The following is a 16,371-nucleotide window of genomic DNA, read 5'->3' as shown; positions in this document are numbered from 1 at the left end:
CTTAACCAACTTATAAGTTACAATATCTAATAACCAACATCACATCAATAAAATGATACCTTTCATCATCGCTAAGATGAAGTTACAAACCAAATGAAAGATTCTAAAAACTTGATAGGTTCTCTGAAGTGTATCAAGCCTCCAAAACCTTTGGATGTTTTCCATCTACTAACTGAGACAAGAGTGTGGTCCAAGTGCTTTTACCTCGCCAACCATAGAGTGTTTACTCCCCAGGATTCTTCCTGACATGAAGAATACCCTAACCCTAGCACGAGAAGCCTAGCTTCCTAGAACAAGATGGATCAAATGGATCCAGTGCAGTCATGAACCATACTACATGGAATCTATGTTCCTAGTAGCCTAAACATGGAATGTGGTAGGGGAAAAAAAGAACACTACATCTCTACCCATATGCAGTGAAAGAAAAAATTGTAACATATCTACTCATATGCACTTTTCTTATATCTAAGCATATCTACACATATGCAAAAATGGAAAAATAAGCATAGTCACACACCTATGCTAATGTCATAAATAGCACATTGAAATGAAAGAATAAATGACTTGGCCAAGCACAAAATTTGTTAGCATCACTAGAAGGAAGAGACAAAATATAATGAATCCTACCTTCTGAATCCTGATGGCTTGCGAGAAGGAAAAAAAAACAAATACATCCATCCCACCCTTCCATTTCCCACATTACACCCAACCATCAAGGTTTAAACAACTACACTCAGGTCCGTTAGGTCTTTACATCTATCTCAAAATCTATTATTTATATTAAACTCATTTTATAGAGGAATTCCTAAATAGCAAGTAAATATCTTAACTAAAATTTCACATCCAAGAGTTCCACTAAGATTTTCACTTAGCACAAGATGGAAATTCCTTTTACATTGTTGGCCAATAATGTGTGTGTGTGTGTGTGTGTGTGTGTGTGTGTGTGTGTGTGTGTGTGTAGCAATCCAAATGCTCTATTCAAGTTATAATGTTTCAAGAATTTATGTCCATTAACATAGAAATTTACATATTCAAACAAATTATAGAGTTACCTCCTAACCTATCATAACCTAGTTGTCTCCAGACATAAGATAAATCAAGACAAAAATGTAAATTACTAAGAGGGTTTTCATATTAAGATTGTTATATTGCTCCAACCAATCATTTTCTAACCTTTCTAGTGAGATTCGTTTCTTGTTCAGCAAATAGAGAGAGAAATGAGACACCAGGTTAGTGGAAGAATAATAAAATGAGGTGGAAAAAGGTTTAAAATTGACTACAACCACACATTAACATGATTGACAATAAAATTAACATCTCAGGAAAATAGTAATTTCATTCAATGAGTCATTTCTTTTCCCAAATGCCTCGCTAATTGGGTAGACTAGACTGGTGATTTTAGAAGTCACATTTAACAGAGATATTATTTAAGTCATAGTTGAAACAACCAAGAAAAATGTTCCAAACATTTGCAACTTAAACATGCTTATTGCTAAGTTTTAATTTGAAAATTTTGTATAACAAGAATAAAAGAACGATTCCACAATATTCTGAATTAAATTCAAAACTTACATTACTAATAGAAAAGCATTAAAACTCTAATTTCTCATTTCCTCAACAATGTTCAAATTTACTTAAAATAAAAGTGTAGAGTGATTAAGAATACATTGTTTAAAGACCGTGTAATAGAATTTGGCATCTAGAAATAAAACAAAATAGCTTGTTTACATCTGTGAATAGAACACAGTCTACAAGATTCCTTTTTCTATGATTACAACAGTTCTACTCCTATAAAACCCTTGATAGTTAACAAAATAGAATAATACATTCATCACAAGTCTCCATTGCTATTTCCAAATGACCAGAGAAGAAGTGCATGCAACTGTAGGCACGAAACAAACTTCTTTTTGTCTTCTTCACGACTGATCTGCTGATCACTTTCTTCTTCTTCCTTCTCTACTCTTCTTTGCTCTGACCTGCTCAACTGGCTCTCTCTCTCTCTCTTTGACTGGTCAAATGGAATAGAACATTCATTTTGTCTTACTAGCCAAAAATATACCAAATAGTTATACCAACAGCCACAAACATGCAAGAAGGAAATACAGCTAAACCAAAAGCTTGGTTGTGAATTCAAAGCTTACATTTCCATAGCAAGGGTTTATTAATGACTAAATTTATTTGTTGTTAATTAAAAGGCTAAGAATATTGTCTTAACTAATAAATGATAGAGCTTCTAAACTATTAATATATTTAGAAAACTAACACAATATAGTCTCTGTTATGAATAATCATATTATTTGAACCATAAAAACCCAGCTAAAGCTTGTTTACACTTATGGTTCTATTAATGATATTACCCTAAAGCTTGTGTACAATAGTAGGAGAGTTTTCTAATAACAGAATAACAACAAAATTCCAAGGTGAAAAGATGAGCAAAAGAGGAAAATGGGGTGAGAGAGGCTCGAACTCTCAACCTCAGGACTAAACAACGTTAACTATGAGAACTTATCAGAATTCACATACTAACAACAATACTCAATCCAAAAGCTTCATTCTAGATAACAAGTTCATTTTCTAATAGCAAGAATAAAAAATGGAAGATACTTATGTAGAAAAAGAGATGTGAACTTGGGATTTCTTCACAACTGATCCAGCCCTTTCCTTTCTCTAGCCACCAATGATCTCCCTTAAATCTGGTTCCCTTCTATCTCCTTTGTGAGAGATCATACAGAATATTAGTGATATTTGATTCCCCAATGTTTCCCCCATTAATATCCCTCTCTTCCACTGATGCCCTTCCATACATCCTTCATCAAAACCATGAATTCCCTCCTCAACCTTCTCCCTTCTCCGCTTGTGAAAACTCCATTTCGTTCCAAATAAAATGAGAATAATGGGCAAAATAATTAGGATATAGAAATGAAAAGTTAGAAAATTTACTACCAACAACTATTAATTTATCATTTAATCAATTAATTAAGATGTGTTTTTTTTAAATACCTTTGCACAATTTAACTATTGAACATTATATATTCAACAAAAGAACACTTTAAACATTCTCATTCTAATATATGCCTACCATAAACAATTAATTAGACTTGACTTCCAACTAAACATATCTAAGAAGAATTTTAAGCAAAATAACATGTCACATTAAATCTAATCATTATATGAGTGTATATGTGTGTGTGTGGCTACAAGGGTCATTTGATTCATTCCCTTTCAAGACGCTAACCCTCTCTACCTTAACCACACTCTGGTTGTGATGAAACCTGCATCCACTCAAACACTCGCAAACAAGATTGAGTTAATATCCCTCAAAATGATAATTGGTTCAACATCATAACATAAATATGATAACATAAGCATCAATATTCTAAATATGACATCATCATGTAACTTAGTCATTACATTATCATTTTAAATGAAATTTATCATTACATAAAACATTATGAGTGATGTAATCATTATTTTTGATACCTTTATTAACCATTAAATCATAGTAATAAGCACATCATAAAATAGTAGTTAACTTAATCAATTTTTAAATTCAAGTTAAAACAACATTTGACCAAGTCAAAATTGACAAGGTTTGCACATAATCGCCATGTAGGCAAGGACAAAGAAATTCGCAAGATGGGTCTTGATAGTCCACCAAAAAAATGACCAGCTTTTATAGAAGAGGTATTAAAAAAGGACCAGTCTATAGGATATAACAAAATTAATGGCTTGTTAAAATAAATGGACCAATCTATAGGATATAACAAAATTACTAGCTTGTGGAAATAAAAGGACCAGTCTAGATAGGATATATCAAAATGACCAGTTGGAAACTATATATTTTGTGCAAATATTCTTTTGAACCATCAAAAGGATTAAGTCTTCATCGCATTATTTTTCTATTTAAAAAAATCAAGTTGTCATTGCAACATCAGTGTACATTTCAGCATCTTTAGTTCACCATGATGCTAGGGAAGGGTCCTGGCTCCTCTTTAGTAGTATCTCTTGTAACATTTTCTAGACTAACTAAAAAAACCTATGGGGTGATGGGAATCCTTTTTCTAGACATATTTTCATTCAACAACCTACCATTTTGGAATTGTTTGATTGGAGAATGAGGGGGGCTTTGGGTACAAGTAGCATGCATGTTGTGAAGGGCAACATAGCTAGGGGATAGAATCTTGTACATATTCCCTTAGAATTTGATGATGCTTAGGTAATGGGGTTATTAGAGTACTATGTTGGCCTTCTCTATTTTCATTTGGCTCAAGAGAAATTGCTAAAGAGCTACCCTCCCCAGTATTTGTAAGTCCCTTGTTGAATTTCTCTTTTGATAGATTACCCCTTCTACAATCCATCTTTTCTTTCTTTTTCAACTCCCTCTCCTTTCATTATTACATTTTTTCCTCAAGCTTCCTTTGTTTTATTATTTGTCTTTCAAGTTTCTATTGTTATTTCCTTTTTCTCAAATAGTTTGATGAATTTAATTTTCCTCCAACTATTTTTTCTTCCTTTCTTTCAACCTTATAAGTTCAACCTACCTTGTTGCTCTTGCAAGATTGGGTACTCATTAGATGTAAGTATTTGAGATTTTCTTCCCAATCTAAGAGTAGTATTTTTAGATGGATTGAGCCTCCTTGTAACTCTTTTAATTGATAGATTCAAAAAACTTCTTAGTGATCCCTAACTACATAACACTTATTCACCTTCTATCTCAAAACATATAGATGTCTTCAATGCATCTAGATTATGTTCAACATGTACATCTCAATCTTCAGTAAATTCTAGATTTGAACCATCTAGATTATGCTCACTGTGACCATCTTCATCTTCATTACATTGCAAATCTAGTGTCTCCCAAAAAAAAAATTTAGTATAATAATGAACCACCTCTTCTCTTGGCATTGTAGAATAGATAATGAAATTTCTTCATCTTGAAACTCAATCTAAACTCCCAATTCCTTTGCTCCTTCTTTAATACAATCAGGTGGATCAAACTATGTTGACACACTCATTTCATCATGCCAGTCATCTTCAAATTGACTCTCACTAATATGTGTTGGTGAGGACAAAAAATCTGTAGGTGAACTTTTTTTTTCAATTGCATCATCTTTCTGTTGTGAACTTGTGTTTTCATTTGCATCATCTTTCTTTTGTTTCATCATTTCTGCCACATAATTTTCAATGGCATCATCATCATAACCAGCTAGTCTTAACATGCTTACAATTCTTGTAGCATCATTTTCATCTTCAATGTTGAATGCATTACTTGGCTTCATATCATTACAAAGATCATGTTTATTCAATGGCTAGATTTTAGTCCTTCGAATGCTTGTTGTAATATTGTCAGGCACAAGGGCAAGTTTGAAAGCATTTCTTGCATGTTCAACCAATTCTCTTCTCCTTATTTCCATGTGTCAATGTTTGGCCATCCATTTTGACCTTTCGAATTTGAAATATGCCTTAAGTGGAGAAAATAGACTAACATCGAAAGGTTGTAGTTAATGACTAGTCTATGTAGGCAATGTAAGAAGATCTATGCCTAGAGAGCTTGCTTCTTGAATTGTGGAAAGGGCAACATGGCTTCCATGTCCATCAAAAATGAGCAGATCAAACTATTTTTGGATGTAGCACCACTTGCAATAGATCTAGCAAAATGATATAGCCAATTTTAGAACAATTCTTTTGTCATAGAAGCATGTGATTGTGTTGTTATGCATGCTCCTGCTTCACAGTTAGAAAAGTAATTTTGAAGTCTTCTTTTTTCTTTGGAAAGATAGAATCCTGGGATGCTCTAACCCGATGCATTGATACAATAGTACTATGATCCATTCTCTACTTTTAGATAAGATTTGAGGTACACTTCTACTTCCCAACTTTGCAATTACTCACATCCCACAATTTCTCCTTGCTTGCACACATATTTCATCACAATCCATATGTGTGTTAATTTCTAATGATTAGAATCATATAATGTTTCTAAATTATTATAAAAATCTACCAAAATACTTAGTTGTAGCATTAGAGCTCTATCCCTATCTAGCCCTTTACAAATCATATTGTCAAATCTAGATGCCATTTGCAGAATCCAACCCATAATTATCTACATGGTAAGCCATTTTTTAATGGATTTGGCCTTGTTTAGAAAATGTGAGACACATGTTACTTAAGTTGAATGACCTCCAGTCCATAACCAAGCTAAGATAAATCTTTACACCATTGAACAACTTCTAGCTCTTCTTCCAAGGAGAGAATTTTTGGTGGTCTCCTTGTTTTTATTGTTGTATGTCCTCCTAGACAATAGGATAAGCTTCTAACAGGTATACCCCACTTCTTTGTGGATCCTTTTTTTGAAAACCAATTATCTTCAACATCTTGAAAAGCATGTTCCATATTGTCTTTCGTCCAATGATTACCTTGGAGACTTTTCCATTTTTTGACATTTAGAGGATTTGGAAACTCCATCTGAACTATCTATATTCTTGGAAACAAGATCTCGATTTGTGTTATTAAGAGTTGTCTTGGCTGAATTGTCCCCATCATTAGACTCAACAACATGTAATTTGACACCTCATGGATAATAAGGTGCCAATTTTTAGGCAATACTTTTGCTTCTTCTCTTTCCTACTATCATAATACCTAAACAAAAAACATCATATATTAATAGCCATAAAACATATTATGGAAAGATTATATTATATCCTAAATAGAAAATAACATATATTTTAATAGTCATAAAATATATTATGGAGAGATTGTATTATAGTAGCAAAAGTGACAGAAAGATTTGTATAGAAAAAATCATTTCGACGAGAATGACCGAATAATCTTGACTTAATATTGTATGGTGGTTTATTTTTCAGTCACTCTTAGAAATAAACTTATGTCACAATATTTCCACAAATAACTTGATACAGTATGATGGATTATGAAAGAAATATTTGTTATATTCCAACATATAATATGTTGTTATTTTTAGGAATGAATTAACACTTAGTCTTAAAAAAATCTGCAAAATGCACAATATTTCCACAAATAACTTCATATCATATGATGGATTAGGACAAAAATATCTTTTATAATTCATCATATAATATGTTGTTATTTTTGGGAATCAATTAACACTTAGTCAACAAAAAAATCTCCAAAATGTACAATATTTTTACAAATAAGTTCATACTATATGATGGATTATGACAAAAATATCTATTATATTCCATCATATAATTTGCTATTATTTTTTGGATTGAATTCATAGTTAGTCTACAAATAAATTAACAAAAGGAGTTGGAAGATTTGCTTAAAAAAATCATAGTTAGTCTACAAGTAACATCATACATTATATGATGGACTAATTCACAACTAGTCTATAAATAACAACATACATTATATGATGGACTAACAGCATATATTATATGATGGATTATAACATCTAGAAATAACAACATACATAATATGATGGACTATAATAGATTTGTATAGTGGCTTATGAAAGAATTTATAAGAAATGTTGTTATTTTCTTGGGAGAAAACTCAATAATTCTTATTAATAATAGCATTTTTATATTATCCATTATTGGGATAAAATTCAATCATTCTTACAAATAACATCACTATATTATATATACCTAAATATTTTACTAGGCCCTCTAATATTGTGAGCAATGGATGTTATATATGTAGTCCCTTTGAGTGTTTACAGAGAAGTTTGATATTCTAGAACATTAGCACATAGAACACAAAGAAAGTTAATACATTCAAGTTAAAATGTTCTTTTACTAATTTTCAAAAGTGTAATGTTTTATTAGTACAATACAAATCTATGAAAAAATAGCATTCAAATTTAAGTAGTTCTTTTACTAATTTGCATAACATATTTATTAGTACTATACATATTATCAGTGGTAAAATGCCTGGTTTACTGAGCCTTTGATATCCTAAGCAACTGATGTTGAATGCGGTCCCTCCGAGTGCTAACAAAGAAGTCTAATATTCTACAATGTTAGCATAAAGAATACAGAGAATGTTGATAGATTATGTGCTGAGAGACAATTTAAATTCAAGTATTCTAAGGACAAAGAATACAAAAAATGTTGATAGATTATGTCCCTAGAGAGTATTTTGAGCCCATAGAGAATGTATATTTATTTGTAAAATAATTCTTTCATCGAATGTAGTATTAATAGATTTTTTTTCCCTCTAACAATTTGAATTTGAATTTGACAACTTCTTGTCATTTGTGGCTTTTCTTTCAAATCTAGGCTTTTATTTTAGAATTTGCAAATTGGTTGATCTGTGACTTTCAAAAGTCTCTAATTTGATTGGTTGGCAATTGATTTTGTGGGTTTCAAGGGAAGATTTTGAATTGTGTTACCTTAATTTTTTGATTTGACAAGAGCATATTTTGGATTGGTGTTGCATTAATTGTCTATTTTTAATGGATTGGGGAGCTCAAACACCTCCATGTTTATGGCGTAGGGACTCAAAGTCACTTGTCAAAGACTCAAACTTGCTTTTCAAAGACTCAAACTTCAGCATTTGGGTTGAGAATTTGTCAGAGATGGGATGAGTTGTTGAAATTTTGTTTATTTCTCTATAGCTATAGATGCATTGGATGTTGAACAATTGTACAGTAGTAATTACTTGGAAAGCAAGTAAGGATTTGATGTCTTGTCGATGAGTTTGGACAACTTTTTTTATTTTGAAGTGTACAATTTGAAATATATTATTTTATACATGTTTCTTTATATTGTGTAAAAGAGTAGATTTAGCAATGTAACTAACATTTTATATTAGTTTATATGGAACATACAATGAATGTTCTTTGTCTAAAAGTGTTATCAATTTTAGTAAAATAATTATTCATACGTAAAAGCATAAAAACTAGTATATTATTGTTCAATCAATAGACTATAGTGATACTATAACCGGATCATAAAATCTTAACCACCCTCACTCAACTATCAAGTCCTTTCCTCTAGATGGCTCATCAACTTTAGAATCACTCAATCTCAAATGACAATAACAAATAGATTCTATAAAAATAAATACAATTTTGTATGAACTGTCTAAAATAAATTATAACATAAAATTTACCATTTAAATGAAATCATGAATGATAATAACTAGATTTACATGCAATAGAAATGAGAATCCCATTTAGTAAGTGTTGTAGAAAAGTAGATGATGACATGCAAAAACCAATTCCACAAACCAAATGTGAATACTCAACAAGTCTGACACGCGGATTTTCCATACGCAACATGAATACATCAAGCAAATTTAAGGAAAAAATTTAGAGCTATTTTAGGTTTTCACGTCTAATTTACTACCCATCTTTTCCAATAGTATACAATTATTTATTATCTCTCTTTTTCAAAAAGATGGATTTGCGTTGTAAAAGAATCAAGTTTCAATTTTCAATTGAGATGCCAGAAAAACACCACACTACAAGAGATGCTCAAATCGCTCCTACCAATGTTCGTTGTCTTTTCGCTCAGTGTATGAAAGTTTAGGGCATGTCTATTGAACAATAGCAAGCTTAAACTGGAAAGACTGCATTATACATAAATTAATGGGGTTATTCAGATGTAATACTTTCCCGTGTTATATATAGCGAATCATTTTTCAGTGGCGTGCAACTTTGAAGCTTAACAAAGCATGTATAGATAAAAGAAATGAACAAGGAGCAGCTGAATACCTGGTTTATGGCAGATTAGTAGTCTAACAACGCTTGGGAAAATCCTGCTTAAAAAAACAAAACCTCAATTTGATCAGATTTAGAAAGCGAAGTCCCAAGAAATTTCAAACGAGTTTCGGTTTCTTAACAAGCATAAAAAGACTTCCTCTGCAAAGCAACAGAAGAAGGTGAAGAATAAGAATCTGACAATATATCAAATTAGTTTTATTAAAAAGTGAAGCTATTCTTATTCCATCTTTTTTTAGGAAGAATGTTATGCCTATTTTATGTTAAAATTAGGAGAGACAAATTCTAATTCTAATTTTACATTTTTCAAACAAATGTCAAATTGGTGAATTAGGGTATTTAGATTTTTCTATTCACCAGTATGGAAAGGCTTGATCCCTCGTAGACTCTTTGTAAGCTTTTCAACTTCACCAGTAAACCAAGGACCCATTGACATTAGTTTTAGGTTTTGAACAAAGGATGATAATAAGATTAGATAAGGAGGAGAAACTATAACATAGTTGCAATTAGTTTACTAAACCATGAGAAAGTTATTATTGGTGATTTTCTTTGCAGACTTACTGATTTCTTCAGAAGAGGATACATAACTATATTAATAGAGGCATCAAATGTCAATGAAGAGATGGTGTTAAATTGATTTATTACCTAAGTATCATTCTATAAAGTTATACAATGTGGTAAAAGTTGGATAATTATTCAAGATTTTATAATTGTGAAGAATTCGGAAAAAGTCCTAATAATTACATTCTCAATATTAGAGTAGAGAAGAAGATGGGAGATATATGAAATTATGCATTAATAGAAGATTAAAATTGATCACCTCCGTATTTTCACCTTGAATGCAATGTATGCATTGAATAAATTGACTTCTAATCCTATGTTGACTTGAGTATGTTCCATTGAAAGAAAAGTGAGACAAAAGAACGAATTCATTAAATGTGTAGTTCAAGTGTGCAACCATTTCAAGGTTTTCTTCTTAAGAGCATAGAGAAATATTTGCATAAGAGTAATTAATATACATTGATCTAGAGAAGATTGAACGGATATGTTACAATCATTTATCTAATTTATACATGTATGCCAATGCTCTATATGATGAACTATGGTTCTCGCAAATGATTTATCATAGCCAAACATATCATATATTATGTTGTGGAAGGTTTAATGTTCCATCCCTTAGGGTATGATATGATAGGGGGAATGAATAACTAGAATTGTATTATTGATATTTATTGAACTAGGGGATAAATGAAAAAATTATCGGCATAGGTTGAGACATTGACAGTTGGAGATGTAATTTTTTCATCCATTGATAAGAGTGGAAAGGGTTGTGAAGTTAATGGTAGGATAGGAGAGAAAGCAAGAACAAATAGTACGAGAGGATCAAACAAAGATCGCTTCAACCCATCAATCGAAATGCAGTTTGCAGTCGCATCAAGTATATTCACACATTAGTAATTAGGTTACAGGATGGATGACACCATTATAGAGGCATTCTTTCATTGAACGTACGCGTCAACATACTGGGGTAACCATTTTTCTAACCTTTAAAAATAAAAATAAGTTTAGGGTGCCACGATGTAACAAATGGTTTCAAACATGAATTACTCTACCATTTGCCTTATAAGACATGAGACATGTTTGAATGGAGGTTGATGGAAATCTTTAAGACTAGAAGACTAGAAGATTGGAATTGTTTTGCCACAATAAGAAAGGCATTCGGGGATGGATACCACAGTGGAAATGGAAATGGATGATGTTGTATGTATTGTGAACTTTATTTGATGTCCTTAGAAATGATGTTAGACTCTGGGATCAAAACACACGGTGAAGAATCTGATGAAAAGATTAGTGCGGTTGAAATTGTGTGGTTATTTCAGGTTTTATAATGAATGGTAGAATTCAAGTTATTATGAGTAATGAGAACCCACTATAAATTATGGTAGTGTGCAAATGGAGGTTGCATGGCTTAAACATTACCAACACACGCTTGATTCTTACGTTAAAAGTATTACACAGTCAAAGTTGACTTATTTTTCTAAGCTTATTTTTTCCTTAAGGGTGATATGTGGAGGCATGAAAGGTGCCAGAAAGAAAGGGACATGGCTATCCCCTAGAGAAAATGCACTTTTGACTAAAATTGAAAAATTAAAAACACAACAGATTTTTTTAAAATTTTCAACATTTGTTCTTCAATGTTCAGTAATCTAAAACAGCAAAAAATATTGAAAAAAAAAATCACTGTATTTTCAGAAGATCACAATTGGACCTATTAATTTCAACAATATTTTTCAAAAAATTAAACACATTAAAATATTTATATTTATATTAATAAGAGGCTAATAAACATTTAGTTTTGTTTGTTCGATGTATTAGGAACATAGTAGCGACATCTCCATCCACACTAAAATATAGCTAGAAAGTTGATAAATACATTCCTTTAATAATCAATGACATATATTAAATGGCACGAAAAACATTCTACTCTACGGTAATAAGAGCAAACATGTCAACGAAGGATGATTCTGATTCATTTCGCAGAGTCTGAGACTCCTGCATCTTCTTGTACGACATTTCTGCATAGAAAGCTCTGAACTCTGGGTACTTGAATGGTTTATAGAGGCGGGGATGATTTTCATCAATCAATTCTGGAGGTGCATTTATATCACTCTCATCTGAAAAGTAGTAAAAATATGGAAGTGATACTCTTGGTGTCTCACATTTCTCCATTATCACTCTGTGTATGCAGTTCCATATCCTCCCATTGCTCCACGCCTTCATGCAATCGCCCATCAAAATTATGAATGAATTTGGCATCACTTTCACATTTGCCCACTTTCCACACTTGTTTTGAACCTCAAGTCCACCATTCTTATCTTGGTAAAGTATTGTTACAAAATCATGATCAGCATGGGGTGAGACACCTCCTGTTTTATTTGGTGGTATGTCATAGTAATTCATACGAAGAAGGCCCCAAAACTGAGATTCGCAGTACTTGCTAATTCCAAAGCTTCTCAATATCATTTTGATAATCTTTGTCATCAATTCTTCAACATGAGATGTGTATTCCTCAATAATTTTGCTGCAAGTGGAAAAAATTAAAGATTACCAACATGATTGGATTTAAATACAGTTTAAAATTGTAAAATAGAATAAATGCCTTTATACATGGTAAGAATAATCTTAATGTATTCTTCTTGTAGACGATAAAATTTTCTTAATGTATTCTTCTTGTAGACGATAAAATTGGAGAAAATTTTATGAACTACATATGATGTTTTTTAAGTATGCTATAAAATGCCTTTATACATAGTAAGAATAATCTTAATGTATTCTTCTTGTAGACGATAAAATTGGAGAAAATTTTATGAACTACATATGGTGTTTTTTAAGTATGCTATAAAATGGGATATATTGAAAATAAGTTGTGAAACTAGATCTACATAATAGAAAAGGCGATCTATCTATCTTATTAGATTATTTAATTTATTCATTTAGATTTATCTGACTTAGACCTGACTTTAAAAAAATAGATAAATGATATTAGTGAATTACGAGATCTATCTATCTATTCATTTAGATTTTCCTGACTTAGAACTGACTTATAAAAAAAAATGATATTAGTGAATTGACTTAGACATAACTGTAAAAAAGAGATAAATGGTATTAGTGAATTATCAGATTGATCTATCTATCTATATCTGACGTAGACCTGACTTTTAAAAAAAGTGATAAATGGTATTAGTAAATTACCAGATTTGTGGGTTTCCTTGAGGCCACAGTTGATTTGAAAACTTGTGAATAGCAGCAGGATCTGGGGCACCAGGCAGACCAAGGCTCTCATAAAATGGCAATGCAGGCAGATCAGCTATGTAACCAAAGTCTCTTCTTGGAAAAATGTTTTTCTGTCTGCTTTCCTTGGGGAGTGCAAAGGCATCTCTTGTAGCTGAATCCATCTCATGAATTATCTCCTCCTTCACTCCATGATTCACAACTACAAAGCACCCCCATTCTTCACAAGCCTTTCTCACTTCAATACACAAACTCTCTGAATCAATATCTCCCTTACCCAAAAGAGAAAGATCAATGAGAGGTATAACTTGCTCGCTCTCATTCTGGCCTGTCATTTTGTGAGAGCCCATTTTAGAAGAGGCTTCAAAGACTGTGATGAATGCTTGTGTGGAGGATGGTATTATAATGGGGCGATAATGGTGTTTGTCTTGTTCATGGAGAATCTGCCTACTGCTGATGCCATTCGTTCTAAGGAATCTTATATTATAATGCCATTCGTTATGAAGTTATTGATTATATTTAACTTGTATTTGTATTTAGTGCAAAGAGCGGTATCTCAATCTCCTTAACAATAGGAATTGCAGCCATCTGTGGTATATATAAAATTGAATGCGTAAGCGAGAGACGGTCCAAGCCGGCCAGCTAAAAGTATTCAGGATTTCAAAAGGATTTCAAACTTAGTTTATTGCAGTAGTAAATTCATTAGCTGTTTATATGGACCAGATTTCTCAAATGATCGATCAATCTAGTGATTATAATAAAGTTCTTGATTGTTATTTGGTCGATTTCAAAATAATTAAATTATTAAACATCTTAAAATGTTAATCATGTTACAAATAAAATTTCACATCTGGAAGTGTTAAAGAAAACCTCCAAGAATAATGTGTACAAAGAGATTGGAATCTTTTGATGGTTTCATGGATTTTGCACTAAGAACAAATAAACAAAGCAATGTATATATGTATGGCTCATCTTTACAATATATAAGAAACTTGTAAATATTTTATAATAAGAATTTAAAATAAATGTGAATAATAATATAAGGGTGTTTTAAATAATATATAAAAATTGAAAGATAATGATTTATGATCATTAGTTTGATTAATTAAATTAATAAAAAATTAATATATTATTTTAAAATAAATAAGTTGATGTAAGGTTTTTGGCAAACTATCTTGACCAAAATGAATTAATAAAATATTATAAAATATATTACTTAAATGACGAGTATCTAGTGTAGGACTAGTAATTTTTAGCACAAAAATAAAAGAAAGTGTTATAACATGATACTTGTATTTGGTTACATGTGAATGATGCAAGGATGTAGAAGCAAAGGAAACACATAATGTTGAAAAAATTGATAATATAGAAATAAATGCATGAAAAACAATAAATTGAGAATGCATATACTTACATAGAAATATTGTAATGTACTATTCAAAAATCATAAGAAAAGCTCTCACAATATTTCATTGTCCCATGAATCAAATCATTCAACCATAAACAACTATGTTATCATATATGTAGAGGAGGTAAATGATGCAAACAAATGGAGGTTAGAAGATTGGAGGAGACTTTAGGATTTATGCAATTGAGGGAGATGTTGCAAACAAATAGGATGATGAGGCAAATGGGAGTGTTTCTACAATAATTGAGGTAAGGCATATATCACTTCTATATTGGATAGAGGTGTGACACATAAGGGTTTTGAGGAGGCTTTTTATTTGGTTGACAGTGTTTCTAGTTTACTACTTCTGAAGGAGGGCTTTGACTAGGCTTTTCTTTGTTGAAATAGACAATGATCCCTCAAGTTTCTAGTAGAAATTAGTATCAAAAATCTTGTCTTTATATTATTCACACCCTTGGTTAGATACCATTTTTTTTTTATGGTGATGTTGCGGTGCTCATCATCATTTTCAAGTTTGGCTTTGCTTATTTAGGTGTTTTTTCTCTTCTAGTGAATCCCATGGCCTTCTCAATGTTTTTTGGGCATGGCTTGAACTAGTAGAGGGTCTAATCAAGAGATTAATAGTATTTTTGAGGGGTCCTTAAACTTCATGTTTGCTCTCGTTAGTATTGGCTATATTGTTTTCTTTTCAATGAATATTGTTGATGAAGGCATTACTGATCAATGGGAGGTCTCCATAACATCAAAGGAGTTATCAACACCAACCCCTTCTATCCAAGAAGAGATCAAAGCATAAAATCATAGCAACAAGCTCAAGGTTGATTGCTTGAACTTGGTACTTCAAAGAGAATGTTGTTGGACTGGGGGGGTGGTGAATCAATTTGCTCAATTCTACAAATTCTATTGGTTGATGTAGCTAACTTAAATACAAGCTTCATTACTAACACCTTTACTATTAAGGTAATCATAAAATATATAAACCATATAACATATTACACAAAGATGCATACATCAATGACACGGATATTTTTATGTGGAAACCCCCAGCGTGAGAATAAAAACCATGGTGGGAGTAATATATCTAGTAGTATTTCCTTACAAGTAAAAGGGTGCCTCATTAAAGGCTTATATATGTTCCTTTGTAGAACACATCATGCTAGGAACACATATAATTAGTTAGGATTATAGCAGCTTGTCAAGGCTACCTTGCGAGAGGATTTTGATCTCTTTTTGAGAGGTGCCATGTTAGAGGATTTAAAGGAATTATTATAAGTATTCCCTATCAAAGGCTTATGATAGTTGTAATAATTGGAAAGAAAACTAGAGATTGGATCTAAATACTTGACATGCCTTGATTGGTAGATCCTCTATGATAACTCTGCAAAGATGGTCTAATCTCCTTCCTCTATTCTGGCTTGGTGAACTTCCTCTATTCACTTCCTCTTCCTCGTTCTTATGCTTGCAC

The 16,371-nt window shown here is 31.7% G+C and overlaps 1 protein-coding gene across 1 annotated transcript; it reads right to left on the bottom strand.

Annotated features, from left to right (window-relative positions):
• Nucleotides 1-12,187: 12,187 nt before the first annotated feature.
• Nucleotides 12,188-13,848, bottom strand: LOC149533387 (C4-beta,C20-epoxidase-like). Its single transcript, XM_089805847.1, has 2 exons — nt 13,460-13,848; nt 12,188-12,788 (listed from the first exon to the last, which is right to left on the bottom strand). The coding sequence occupies exons 1-2, from the start codon at nt 13,846-13,848 to the stop codon at nt 12,188-12,190; spliced, it is 990 nt and encodes a 329-aa protein (XP_089661973.1).
• Nucleotides 13,849-16,371: the final 2,523 nt, after the last annotated feature.

The sequence above is a fragment of the Cupressus sempervirens genome, chromosome 10 (genome assembly GCF_028749045.1).
Source record: "Cupressus sempervirens isolate cs-2001-9-10 chromosome 10, ASM2874904v1, whole genome shotgun sequence".
NCBI lineage: Eukaryota > Viridiplantae > Streptophyta > Pinopsida > Cupressales > Cupressaceae > Cupressus > Cupressus sempervirens.
Note: the sequence above shows the minus strand (reverse complement) of the source record. Positions and strands in the feature narration are given on the sequence as shown.

Bases quoted from the DNA above. Each gene is read 5' to 3' on its own strand.
- LOC149533387 (XM_089805847.1), bottom strand. From the start codon at position 13,848: ATGGGCTCTCACAAAATGACAGGCCAGAATGAGAGCGAGCAAGTTATA. The intron at 12,789-13,459 runs GTAATTTACTAA...TTCCACTTGCAG, and splicing joins CAAGGAAACCCACAAATCTG to CAAAATTATTGAGGAATACA.